Source organism: Physeter macrocephalus, chromosome 8 (genome assembly GCF_002837175.3).
Source record: "Physeter macrocephalus isolate SW-GA chromosome 8, ASM283717v5, whole genome shotgun sequence".
NCBI lineage: Eukaryota > Metazoa > Chordata > Mammalia > Artiodactyla > Physeteridae > Physeter > Physeter macrocephalus.
In genome coordinates, this window is record NC_041221.1 from 50,428,866 (window position 1) to 50,443,400 (window position 14,535).

At 39.3% G+C, this 14,535-nt stretch overlaps 1 protein-coding gene across 1 annotated transcript in view; it reads left to right on the top strand.

Moving 5' to 3' along the window:
- Window positions 1-14,535, top strand: part of C6 (complement C6) — a 95,403-nt gene that overhangs the window by 60,220 nt on the left and 20,648 nt on the right. The window contains exons 13-16 of the mRNA XM_007112612.2: window positions 76-187; window positions 3,312-3,444; window positions 4,348-4,536; window positions 9,263-9,353. Coding sequence (XP_007112674.1) covers window positions 76-187; window positions 3,312-3,444; window positions 4,348-4,536; window positions 9,263-9,353 — 525 coding nt within the window. The remainder of the gene's footprint in view (window positions 1-75; window positions 188-3,311; window positions 3,445-4,347; window positions 4,537-9,262; window positions 9,354-14,535) is intronic.

The following is a 14,535-nucleotide window of genomic DNA, read 5'->3' on the forward strand; positions in this document are numbered from 1 at the left end:
GTGTGTATACATATATATATATATATATATACACATATTTATTGTATTATGCACACGTTTATTTTTCCCTTTTAGTGGACAACCATGCATCAGTGATGATGAGGAAGTGAAAGAAATAGACCTCCCTGAATTAGAATCAGATTCAGGGTGTCCTCAACCAGTCCCTCCAGAAAATGCATTTATCCGGGTAAGCATCCTGACCTTTACTTTAGGTTTGGAATCCAAAAAAATAGAACTTAGGAAACAAGCACTTTCTTTTATTTAGAGTTATTTTTTTCTTAGTTTAATAACCTGTTGACATAAAAAGTAAAAAAGGAATATTTAGAAAGGCTCCATCACTTTTCCCTGTGAATTCCCTGGAGGTGTCCTCATACCTGGTTGTTAGACCAAACTAACACACACACTTTTGTGTGCCTTGGCACTACTAACTCGTGTGGTGGTACATTTACGTGAGTGGAGAATGGTTTGGATGACTTCTGTAGGAATCTGCAACTAAGATCTGACTGTTTATTTCTGAATCTGAGCAAAGTAACCCCCTATCTAAGGCACGTTATCAGAGAAACAAACTAGTCTTGACTGTAACATAGGAGGTGTTGAGTCTGTAATGGCTTCTTAGGTTAAAAACCTATAGAACTCTCAAGCAGTCTGTACAGTTTTAATACCTTTTAATTTTATCTTTTTTCATTAAACCACTATATGTTTCTATGATTAAAAACAACTAAATACTTTTTGTTAGACAGTTCTGTGGCTTTAGATACAAACTTTCAGGAGATAGATAATATTTAAAATTGATCACAGGAGGCATGTGCCCTAATCAATTTTACCTTTTTTTAAAAAAGTTTACCTTTCTTAAACCCAGTAAGGCCTTTAATCTGTTTCCAACTGTATCATATTTATGATCAAAAATCATTACCCTCAATTCTCCAGGGCCAGCAAATAAATATCCATGGAGCATAGTCTGGGCTAATGTATCTTCCCTGTTAATTCGTCTTCTGTTCAAGTATAAGGTACCAGGCCTAAAGGTGTGAGGGGGAGGAAATGTTTTGGAAGGGGAGTAATGTCGATTAGTCTTTACTCTAGAACCAGAGGTTCTCACACTCCAGATGCACTAGAGGCTAGTCTTGAGCAGGGCCCAGAAACTTCCATAACTCACAAGATCCCTGGTAATACCGATGCTGCTAGTTCAGAAGTCACACTTTGGAAACGAATCCTTTAGAATAGGAGTTAGCAAACTATGGCCCACAGACCAAATCTGGCCTGCCCTCTGTATTCTTTCTTTTCTTTTTTTAATGAAATTTATTGGAACACAACCACATTCCTTTGTTTACATGATGACCATAGCTGTTTTGTGCAACTGTGACACAAGGTGACAGACACTGCCTGACCTGCAATTGACGATCAAGGCCCTTTACAGAAAAAGTTTTCCAGTCCCTGCCCTACAACAGTATCCTCAGAATTACATTTTGTCAGATCCAGATACCTAAATAATTTTTAATTCGTTTGTGCCAGCTGCTTAAATAAAGTATTAAAATGATTGACATTCGAATTTTAAAAACACACAAAGGGTTTAAACAGTGATTCATTCTTCTAATGACTCTTTACAAAATTAGATTATATGTTTCCATTTCCATGAATAAGTTCACTCCTTGTTTCAATTTGTTCTTTATTAAAGGCCTAATTCCTACCTGATGATAGTTTTTGCTCAAAAGTAACACAATTTTAACTTTTCCTAATGAGTACCTTCTAGATTCCTAGTAGCAGAGTCAGGTATGCCTCATTCCAGGCTAGAGCAATCATGTCATTGCACGTGAAGATATCTTTTCAGTGACCAAGACACAAGTCCTACCCCCATTGGCAAGTGACAGTGACTAAGGGTCCTTGTTTAGTCGGTCTAGCAGATATGTCGGACAAAGCTTGATGGTTGCAGCATACACTTATACGTTATAGCTTCATAAAAGAAATGGAAGCAGAAGTTTATGACAATTTATTTCAGGATGAATGTGCAGGAAAAATGTGCAGCCTTTGAATAAAACATCTAGATCATTAATACTATGCATCATGCCACTTCCCTTGGAAACATAGCCATACCCATAATAACCAAAGATGGAATGCTCTTTTTTGTATTCAGTAAATTAATCATCTTCTAGGAGAAAAGTTGAATCACATGGCCAAGTAATAACAAATGTTGACGATTGAGCTTTCACCTCCCTCAAAATTCCCAACTTCGATTCTCAGAGAATAATTTCCTAGTCAATTCTTTGTACTTGTCTCCCACTAGGTAAGGAAAGAGTTACATTACTGTCTTCCTAAGAAGGAGAGTGTTTTGCATTTTTTCAGCAAAGAGTTATTAAGCCCCATGTAAAGGTTTGTGAGAGGAGACCTGGTAATAGAAGTGCCACTCAAGTGTAGGGGTGGGGATGATAAATGTGATAAACATAAATTAGAGCTTTATACAAGTTTCCCCCCAAAACTGAAAGGATGGTACACCTGATGAAGCTGGGGAAATGAAAGAGATTCTCCACAGAGGAAGTTCTATTTGAGTTGGGTCTTGAGAGAAAGGAAGAGAGAAGATGTTGTGGATAGAGGGAACAGCCAGGTAAAGACAGGGAGGCATGAAAGAGAGTATTATGTGCAAAGAATAGTAGATGGCTTTGTTTTGCTAGAGCATAGGTTCTATGGGAGGAAATGGCAAGAGGTGAGGATGGGGAAGTGGGTTAAATCCCATATTCCAAGCTAAGAATATAAAACCCATCTTATCTTTAAAATCTTTTAGTGAACCCCAAATGCCAGGAGTTGTACTTTAATTACACATTAACTGGGAAAGTATATGATGACCAATAGGATATTAGGAACACTTTCAAATGATTTGTAGTCAATGTGTTACCATAGCATCTGCATATATTTGCTGTGTATGCAGGATACATTTTTTATTCCATTTATAGCCACTACAGGGTACATATATAGTTTTCTTTTTCTTGCAATAGTAAGCCATCTCATATACAGAGGGGAGCAAGTTATTAATTAAAATAAATATATATATTCTAATCAATTTAAGCAGCAATATGGAAGATGGATTAGAAGAGGGACCGATTAGATAGTTGTCCTGGTAAGAGATAATACATGCTGTGAGCAAAGACAATGATGATGGCAAAGGAAAGGAGAGAATTTTGAGAGATATTTGGAAGTAGAAATTGAGCAGACTCTGAGTAGATACAAGAGTGAAGGAACAGAAAGAATCCAGGAGGACCCCGAGGCGTTTGAAGGTATTATTCATAACATTAGTAATGTGCTGATTTCTGTTTTAATTCTAGAATGAAAGGAAACTGTACTCCGTTGGGGAAGAAGTTGAAATCGTATGCCTTACTGGTTTCAAACCTGTTGGATACCAGTACTTCAGCTGCTTACCAGACAGAACCTGGAGGCGAGGAGATGTGGAATGCCAACGTGAGAACTGGGCAGGCCTTCCACATGACTCTGCTAGAGAATGGATGTGCCCCAAATAAATAGAGCAAAGTCACACCCTTAGATTAGTACACTTTACTATTTTTTAGTAACTCTGGTGAAAAGGTTTAGTATGGCAGAAAGTAGGATTCATCTGCTCAAATTAGACTTCAAACTATCTTCATATTTTAGTTTTCCTGCCCCTGAGTATTAGCAGGACTGTGGGGCATGTGTTTAAGAAGAAATCTGGGAAGTCTGCTAACTGCATCTAACCACAGGCATCTGCCTTGCCCGATGTACAAAGAGATGCGAAATAATGAGTCCCAGGAAGCTGATACTTACACTCTTTGTGTATCAGAGATGGGATTTTTTGTGAAATGCAATTTTCTCCTTGGAGCACATCCACATCCTTTGCTCAAAGAGAGAGGAGGAGTTTGCAGGCTCCCCACATACCCGTGCTTCAGGAAAGTCAAAATGCGATTCAAACAAGGCTCAGATGGGGACGCCAAAGAGTTATTCTGGAATATCATGCCACAGAGTTGAGACCAGTGTCAATTAGAACATCCTGTCTCTGTGTCACCCACAATGTGGTGACTTGCTTTTGCGAAAACTCACTGGGGAGAAGAGTGGAAAAGATTATTTCTTGAAAAGCTTCCAATGATGTAATGAAAGGAGTATCTGAAGCCAGTTCCTTAGCAAGTTGTTCAGTTAATGGAACTAAAGACAGTTTCCCAGTTTCTCAACTGGGATCCTCAACCCCCAGTTTTTCTCATCAAAAGGCAGCATTAAAGCTGAACCAATGTGGTAAATCATATTAAAATCACTTCTTGGATTGCACAAAATCTGCCTGTATCCATTGAGTATTCTGCTTCACCAAATACATCTGAAATATCTCTCTCTCTGCAGGGACAGAGTGCCTCAAGCCAGTGGTGCAGGAAGTACTAACACTGTCACCGTTTCAGACATTATATAAAATTGGTGAATCCATTGAGCTAAGCTGCCCCAGAGGCTTTGTTGTTGCTGGGCCATCAAGGTACACATGCAGTGGGGAGTCCTGGACACCTCCCATTTCAAGCTCACTCACCTGTGAGAAAGGTGAGTAGCTGCTCAGGATACTGGGGTCTACTAAGGTGGTGTCCTTTGTGGTTGGTCGTGTAGCATCTACAGCGGAGCTATTTCTTAAGAAGATTCCACTGACGGGCTGGGTTGTATTTCACCCCGTGTCGATGATGAGGTCAGGCAGCACATAAGTAGCTATTGGTCAAGTGGATATCTTCAAATATTAGACAGTGAGGTCAGTTTTCTTTTCCAATTTAATACTTCACGATTTTGAGTGAGTGCAAGCGCTCTCATATGAAAAAATCAGAATTGATGGTTAACTGAAAATTTAGTTCAAGTGGAGAGCCATAGAAAAGTAATCCACATTACTTTGTAATTAATTTTATTTTAACTTAGAACATAGAAATACACAAATGTTCACCAATTTTCTGACATAGGACCAACCTCTTAATTCCTAAAGGGTCTCCTGATTTGAGTTTCAAGATTTTTCTCAAATAAAACAAATACATAATTCATCCTCTATGTTATCCCATATCAGTTTCTCTAAAACAATGGGATTTTTAACTCCAAGTGGGGCACTTCTTTAAGAAACACCTCTGCTTAAGTCCCATCCCCTGGTTCTGATGCCATTGAGCTGGGAGGGCCCAATATTTCGTGTTTGTATAAAGTCTCTCCTAGTTAATCCAGATACAGACAAAGTTGAGAATTATCTCTCTTTTGAAGAGAGGTGAAAGCTTAAAGGCAACTTTTGCAGCAAATTTGACTACAAAATGCTTTTATTTTTCATTAATCTTTTATAGTAGTCCCATCCACATTAATTCAAAGCAAAATTTTTGCTAACCACTTTCAATTATTCGGCATTTTCAACTTAGTTTTTATAAAAATAACTTTTTTTCCTCCTTTATCAGTTGATATGTTTAATCAACTTACACAATTACAATAGTAACTGGCATAAACAGACTTGGAAACAAACAAAACTGACTCTTGGTAAGTCTATAGCTGGACTGGTAGGGGTAGAAGTGTGAAGCTGTGGAAGAGAGGAGCCTATAAAACCTGCAGTTCAGTGTTGGACAGGCAGCTGGCATGAAGCAGCTGAAAACCCTGGTTAGTCTGGCCTGTTGGTTACTTGGAGGACAGTTAAGGGAGCTTCTACTAATTCATATCTCCCAAATTTCTCAACATGCTTTTTCAAATAATGTCTCATTTTTAATCAGAGAATCCTTCATGATCTCTCTGAGCTCAGATATGATTGAGCCTATTTTGTCAAGGAAAAACCAAAGGCACAGAGAGGCTAAATTAGACCCAAAGTCAGACAGTTTGGGTCAAACAAGAACTGTGCAGCAGCTCTGATAATTCCTCAAGCTCTCTGCCATCTTGCCTTCTTTATTCTCTTCTGGGTTTTTACCATGTGTGAAGGAAAAGGGGAAACTTAACCTATTATATAACCTTAAAACTATTGATAAAGAGACCACATGGAAATTTGTGAGAACTTCAGGTTAGTACTGTGGCTTGGTTTCACCCGATTCCCGATCATATATGTCAGAGGTATGAATGCATTTGGGGACCACAGGGTTTAGAGAGTTAAGATCCTCTGGGCATCTTAGGTAGCATCCTCCTCTTTATAAAAATAACAGCATATGTACGTACACACACACACACACACACACACGCAAATGCACACACGTCTCCGTGTTTGGAAAAGAAATTAAAATTATAATCCAAACTGAGAGATAACAAAATGTTCTACATCAAGATAAAGGAAAGAAATATCCCATCTCATATACTTTCTCTCAACAACGTTGGCAGGAAGATCAATGAAGGGAGTCACAGAAAAAGAAAGAACATCATCGGTAAAACTGAACACTCTTTCCTGTCAATGTGGGAGGAGCTGTGTGATAAAGAGACTTCAGGTCATTTGTTGGCCAGGAAGACTTTTAATTCTTTCAACGTGAGAAAGCATTTTGCTTCCTGAAGAAATGAGATGCTGCACATCTCCACTGTTAGTTTTTTCCCTTTTCCTCTAAGAAATCAACACCCCCAGAAGATCCCCTGGCCCTCGGCACTTAAAAATCACAATCTTCTCATTCCCGTGTTACTCAAGAACTGTGCAGGGCAGGCAGCAGTGGGCAGCCGAGGGCCAGTTTGGGCTTCCACCTGACGCTTAGTGAGGGAGCAAAGGGTCACTGCAGGTGATCATTGATAATGTCAAATCGGTAGGGAGGGAACGATGCTCTGTGTGCTTGAAAGTTGATGCTCTTTGGAAACAATGTATAGCTTGGGGTCCCTCCTTGACCTAAGCGTGGATTTATTTACAAAAGCCAGAGGCCACACAGAAACCCAAGAGAAACGAGCCCATGTGAATGGAAATCTTAGTATCTGAGACCTTACCAGCAGCTATAGGCCTCCATGTTCATGAAAGTTCTGAGCCAAATTTCAACAGATGGAATGAGGGTCCTAACAGAGGGTAATAATAGGGAATGGAAATGCATAGCAGCAGAGAAGAAAACCTACCCATTTTCTAAATCTTTATTTTTGCCTCTAACATAAACCTCCTTCCCTACCAAACCTCCTACCTGATATACCTGCCTACAGCCCTCCTTTGACAATTACTTGCTTACAGAGGCCGCTGTGGTTCTGCGGATGCCTGATTAGTCAGATCCAGTCCAGGGACTAGACTGTGTTTCATCCAGGAGGCTCAGGATGTCAGTTCCAGGTTTAATTCAACCATTCTAAAGCTTCTCTGGATGAGCCTGAACATAAGCAAAGATAACCAAGATTTCCCCTTCCATATAATACATTCGAGTGTTCTTCCTTCTACTTTAATCTCCCTCCCTCTCATACACACTATTCAATTGCTCATCTTAGGTCAAGCATCATTTCCTTATAGATCTTCCTTACATTTCTCAGTTGCATTTTTTTGGTGATATGATCTCCTGGAACTGTATTTCTTCAAAATACCTATCTCTGCCTTTAATTATAAACCCATCACTATGATTGTTTGATTAATGTCTGTTTTCCCACTATTAGGGGACTACTACTGTTTTCATTCTATTTCTTTTTCCACATAACATCCTAATATCTAGAATATCATGCAGGGATAAATAGCCACATTTGGGAGTTGCATTTCTCCATTGATTATTCTTATAAGAAAAATCTGACTTTCAAGCCATTATCCCCCCAAATCCATTCACACGATTGTCGTCACTGACATCCATATTGCTAAACAGAATAGACAGTATTTTGGTCCTCATCTGCCTTGCCCTCTCAGCAGCATTCAACAGTGTTGACCTTCTTCTGCACATTCGTTCTTTCCCTGGCTTCCAAGACACAGCACTGTCTGGTTTAGCTTCTACCTCTCTGGCTGCTGCCCTCTATTTTTGGCAGGCTCCTGCCTTTGCATGGACTTTAAATGTTGGAGTTCCTCAAGGCTCAGATCTTTCCCCTCACCTCATGCTACACTCTCCTGCTGGGGAATCTCACCCATACCCATAGCATCAGTGATTCCCCCATAGGCTAATAACAAATTTAAATCTTTATCACAGACTTCTCCACTGACTTTTAGACTTGAATATTCAAATTCCTATGTGTCTATTTTGTTTGGCTGTCTTAAAGAGACTATAAATTCAACATATGCAGAGAGGAATTCTTGAGTCATCACCGTAGCTTCCCTGCAACTATCCTCTGCTAGTATTTTCTATTTCAGTTAAGGCACCAATATCTATTCTTTTATGCAAACTATAAACCTAAGAATTATACTTGACAGTTCTCATAACTTACCCACAATATGCAATATCATCCATTTTATGTGCTTAAAATGTCTCAAGTTCATCCACTTCTCTCCATTTCTACCTCTAGCATTTTGGTCCAAATTACCACTCTCTTTCACCCAAACTACTATAATAACCTCATAAATTGTCTATTCTCTTGACCACCATGCCTCTCCAAGTTCATTCTCCACAGAGAAACCAAAATTAATTTCTTTTCCAAATCCAGAACTGATTTTGTCACACCACCTACTGCTAAAACCTATCAAAGACTTGCCACTGCTTATAAAATAAGACAAAAATCCTTTGAAAGCCCTTTATGACCCTACACAGTCTGCCACACAGACATCTCTCTGGCTGTACCTTTTCCATGCCCTTGTTTCCCTGGCTTTCTTACAGTTCCAAGAAAGTCACACATTACCTCTCTTTTGACCATGTTTATGCATGCTACTGCCTTTGCTTCAAACACACTCCCTTTTCTCTTCCCATTTTACTGTTCATAACCTTCCTGGCTACATCAATTTTCTTGATTACATGCTTTCTCTTTAATAGCACTAATAACAGCAGCAATTCTATGTGTACAGCGTGTTTTTTTGATTAATGTCTGTCTGCTCCACAAGACTAGAAGCTCCGACAGCATGGGATCTGGGTCAAATTTTTCTCAACCCACTATCTCCAGAACCTATGGCAGTGCTGGGAAATCATAGTCGCTCAATAAATGTCTGAATAACAAATGAGCAAAAATTTCACCAATTCCATTTTCTTTAGTTCTCTGAACTTAGTAGCAGTTCTAGGTTGGAAAACAACAGCTCCTAGAGCTAGAAAGGACCTTTCAGATGGACTCTTTCATGACAACATATTTGGAAAAGCTAAAATGAATGCTCTAACTCCAAAAGATAAATGAGAACCTTTCACCACTGCCTTTTCTCCTAAATTCAAACTTATCACTTGAAATGCATGCTGTGCATTGTTCTTATCTTCATTTTCTTTTGTTTCAGATACCTTGGCACGCTTAAAAGGCCATTGTCAACCAGGACAAAAACAGTTGGGATCTGAATGCGTTTGCATGTCTCCAGAAGAAGACTGTGGGTAAGAGATACTCTATGAACTCTGTTTAGAAATGGAAAAATGGTTACTAGTGTAACCAACTTAATGGGCTGGGCTTCTTGAACCATGAACACAAAGCATATTAATTCTTCACATAACCGATACCCCCTGTGCTCTGTTGAATTCCTCCTTTCCCACTTGGTAGCAAGCTTTCTTAATTGTCTCTCACTCTTATCCACTAAGTTTGCATGGCTTTTGTTACTAAAACAGTCTCATTCTGCGGGCGCGAGCTGCAGCTATCAGCGCGGACACAAGAGACGGGCATGAAGCGCTAAGGCTGCTGCTGCAGCCACCAAGAATCCTATGTGCAAGCACAGGTCACTATCCACAGCTCCCGTCCTGGGAGCCTGTGCAGCCCGCCACTGCAAGGGTCCCATGATCAAGGGACAACTTCCCCAGGAGAACACAAATTGTGCCTCAGACTGGTGCAACATCATGCCAGGCTCTGCCACTGCAGGCTTGTCCCTCATTCTGTACCTCTCTGTCACCCCAGCCTGAGTGAGCCAGAGAACCATAATCAGCCACTCCTTTAACCCCCTCCTGTCTGGGTGAAGAACAGATGCCAGAAGGCAACATACATGAAGAGGCGGGGCCAAATCCAAAGCTGAACCCCAGGAGCTGTGCAAACAAATGAGAGAAAGGGAAATTTCTCCCAGCAGCCTAAGGAGCAGCGGATTAAATCTCCACAATCAATTTGATGTACCCTGCATCTATGGAATACCTGAATAGACAAGGAGTCATCCCAAAATTGAGGAGGTGGACTTTGGGACCAACTGTAGACTTGGGGATTGCTGTATGTGACTGACTAGTTTCTGATTTTTATGTATATCTTAGTATAATTTTTAGTGCTTGTTATCATTGGTGGATTTGTTTATTGGTTTCATTGCTCCCTTCTTTTTTTATTACTTTTTAAATTTTATTAATATTTTTTAATTTTAAAAACTTTTTATTTTATTTTATTTTTTTCTTTGTTTCCTTTTTTTCTCCCTTTTCTTCTGAGCCATGTGTCTGACAGGGTCTTGCTGCTCCAGCCAGGAGTCAGGCCTGAGCCTCGGAGGTGGGAGAGCTGAGTTCAGGACATTGGACAACCAGACACCTCCCGGCACCATGTAATATCAATAGGCTAGAGCTCTCCCAGAGATCTCCGTCTCAATCCTAAGACCCAGCTCCACCCAACGGCCAGCAAGCTCCAGTGCTGGACACCTCATGCCAAACAACTAGCAAGACAAAAAGACAACCCCATCCATTAGCACAGAGGTTGCCTAAAATCATAATAAGGCCACAGACGCCCCAAAACACACCACCAGATGTGGACCTGCCCACCAGAAAGACAAGATCCAGCCTCATCCACCAGAATACAGGCACTAGTCCCCTCCAGCAGGAAGCCTACACAGCCCACTGAACCAACCTTAGCCACTGGGGACAGACACCAAAAACAATGGGAACTATGAACCTGCAGCCTGGGAAAAGGAGACCCCAAACACAGTAAGTTAAACAAAATGAGAAGACAGAGAAATATGCAGCAGATGAAGTAGCAAGGTAAAAACCCACCAGCCCAAACAAATGAAGAGGACATAGACAGTATACCTGAAAAAGAATTGAGAATAATAACAGTAAAGATGATCCAAAATCTTGGAAATATAATGGAGAAAATACAAAACATTTAACAAGGACCTAGAAAAATTAAAGAGCAAACAAACAATGATGAACAACACAATAAATGAAATTAAAAACTCTGGGACAACATTAAATGCACCAACATTTGAATTATATGTGTCCCAGAAGAAGAAGAGAAAAAGAAAGGGTCTGAGAAAACATTTGAAGAGATTATAGCTGAAAACTTCCCTAACATGGCAAAGGAAATAAAGTCCAGGAAGCACAGAGAGTCCCATGCAGGATAAATCCAAGGAGAAACACGCCAAGACACATATTAACAAACTATCGAAAATTAAATACAAAGAAAAAATAATAAAAGCAGTAAGGGAAAAGCAACAAATAACATACAAGGGTATCCCCCTAAGGTTAAGAGCTAAACTTTCAGCAGGAACTCTGCAAGCCAGAAGTGGCGGGACATACTTAAAGTGATGAAAGGGGAAAACCTACAACCAAGATTAATCCACCGAGCAAGGATCTCATTCAGATTCAATGGAGAAATTAAAACCTTTACAGACAAGCAAAAGCTAAGAGAATTCAGCACCTCCAAACCAGCTTTACAACAAATGCTAAAGGAACTTCTCTGGGCAGGAGACACAAGAGAAGGAAAAGACCTACAATAACGAACTCCAAACAGTTAGGAAAATGGTAATAGGAACATACATATAGATAACTACCTTAAATGTAAATAGATTAAATGCTCCAAACAAAAGACATAGACTGGTTGACTGGATACAAAAAGAGACCCGTATATACGCTGTCCACAAGAGACCGATTTCACACCTCAGGACACATACAGACAAAGTGACAGGAAGGAAAAAGATATTACATGCAGATGGAAATCAAAAGAAAGCTGGAGTAGCAATTCTCATATCAGACAAAATAGACTTTAAAATAAAGACTATTGGGCTTCCCTGGTGGCGCAGTGGTTGAGAGTCCGCCTGCCGATGCAGGGGGCACGGGTTCGTGCCCCGGTCCGGGAGGATCCCACGTGCCGCGGAGCTGGGCTGGGCTGGGCCCGTGAGCCATGGCCACTGAGCCTGCGCGTCCGGAGCCTGTGCTCCGCAGCGGGAGAGGCCGCGACAGTGAGAGGCCCACGTACCACAAAAAAAAATAAAAAATAAATAAAAATAAATAAATAAAAATAAAAAAATAAAGACTATTACAAGAGACAAAGAAGGACACTACATAATGATCAAGGGATCACTCCAAGAAGAAGATATAACAATTGTAAATATTTATGCACTCAACAGAGGAACACCTCAATTCATAAGACAAATGCTAACAGCCATAAAAGGGGAAATAGACAGTAACACAATCATAGTAGGGGACTTTAACATCCCACTTTCACCGATGGACAGATGATCCAAAATGAAAATAAATAAGGAAACACAAGATTTAAATGACACATTAAACAAAATGGACTTAATTGATATTTATAGGGCATTCCTTCCAAAAACAATAGAATACACTTTCTTCTCAAGTGCTCATGGAACATTCTCCAGGATAGACCATACCTTGGGTCACAAATCATGCCTTGGTAAATTTAAGAAAATTGAAATCATATCAAGTATCTTTTCCGACCACAATGTTATGAGACTAGATATCAATTACAGGAAAAAACTGTAAAAAATACAAACACATGGAGGCTAACCAATACACTACTAAATAATCAAGAGATCACTGAAGAAATCAAAGAGGAAATCAAAAAATACTTAGAAACAAATGACGATGAAAACATGACGACCCAAAACCTATGGGATGCAGCAAAAGCAGTTCTAAGAAGGATGTTTATAGCAATTCAATCTCACCTCAAGACTCAAATCAATAGAATTAGAAATGAAAAAGGAGATGTAACAACTGACACTGCAGAAATACAAAGGATCATGAGAGATTACGACAAGCAGCTATATGCCAATAAAATGGACAAACCTGGAAGAAATGGACAATTCTTAGGAAAGCACAACATCCCAAAACTGAACAAGGAAGAAATAGAAAATATAAACAGACCAATCACAAGCACTGAAACTGAAACTGTGATTAAAAATCTTCCAACAAACAAAAGCCCAGGACCAGATGGCTTCACAGGCAAATTCTATCAAACATTTACAGAAGAGCTAACACTTATCCTTCTCAAACTCGTCCAAAATATAGCAGCGGTATGAACGCTCCCAAATTCATTCTACGAGGCCACCATCACACTGATACCAAAACCAGACAAAGATGTCACAAAATAAGAAAACTACAGGCTAATATCACTGATGAACATAGATGCAAAAATCCTCAATGTAATACTAGCAAACAGAATACAACAGCACATTAAAATGATCATACCCCATGATCAAGTGGGGTTTATCCCAGGAATGCAAGGATTCTTCAATATATGCAAATCAGTCAATGTGATACACCATATTAATAAATTGAAAGATAAAATCACACAATAACCTCAATAGATGCAGAAAAAGATTTCAACAAAATTCAAAACCCATTTATGATTAAAAAAAAAAAAAACCCTCCAGAAAGTAGGCATAGAGGGAACTTACCTCAACATAGTAAAGGTCATATATGACAAATCCACAGCCAATATCATTCTCAATCATGAAAAACTGAAACCATTTCCTCTAAGATCAGGAACAAGTCAAGGTTGCTCACTCTCACCACTATTATTCAACATAGTTTTGGAAGTTTTAGCCACAGCAATCAGAGAAGAAAAAGAAATAAAAGGAATCCAAATCAGAAGAGAAGAAGCAAAACTGTCACTGCAGATGAAATGATACTATACTTAGAGAATCCTAAAGATGCTACTAGAAAACTACTAGAGCTAATCAATGAATTTGGTAAAGTTGCAGGATACAAAATTAATGCACAGAAATCTCTTGCATTCCTATACACTAATGATGAAAAATCTGAAAGAGAAATTAAGGAAACACTCCCATTTACCACTGCAACAAAAAGAATAAAATACCTAGGAATAAACCTACCTAAGGAGACAAAACACCTGTATGCAGAAAACTATAAGACACTGATGAAAGAAATTAAAGATGATACAAACAGATGGAGAGATATACCATATACTTGGATTGGAAGAATCAACATTGTGAAAATGACTATACTACCTAAAGCAATCTACAGATTCAATGCAATCTCTATCAAACTACCACTGGCATTTTTCACAAAACTAGAATAAAAAATTTCACAATTTGTATGAAAACACAAAAGACCTCGAATAGACAAAGCAACCTGGAGAAAGAAAAACGGAGCTGGAGGAATCAGACTCCCTGACTTCAGACTATACTAGAAAGCTACAGTAATCAAGACAGTATGGTACTGGCACAAAAACAGAAATATAGATCAATGGAACAGGATAGAAAGCCCAGAGATAAACCCACGCACATATGCTCACCTTATCTTTGGTAAAGGAGGCAAGAATATACAATGGAGAAAAGACAGCCTCTTCAATAACTGGTGCTGGGAAAATTGGACAGCTACATGTAAAAGAATGAAATTAGAA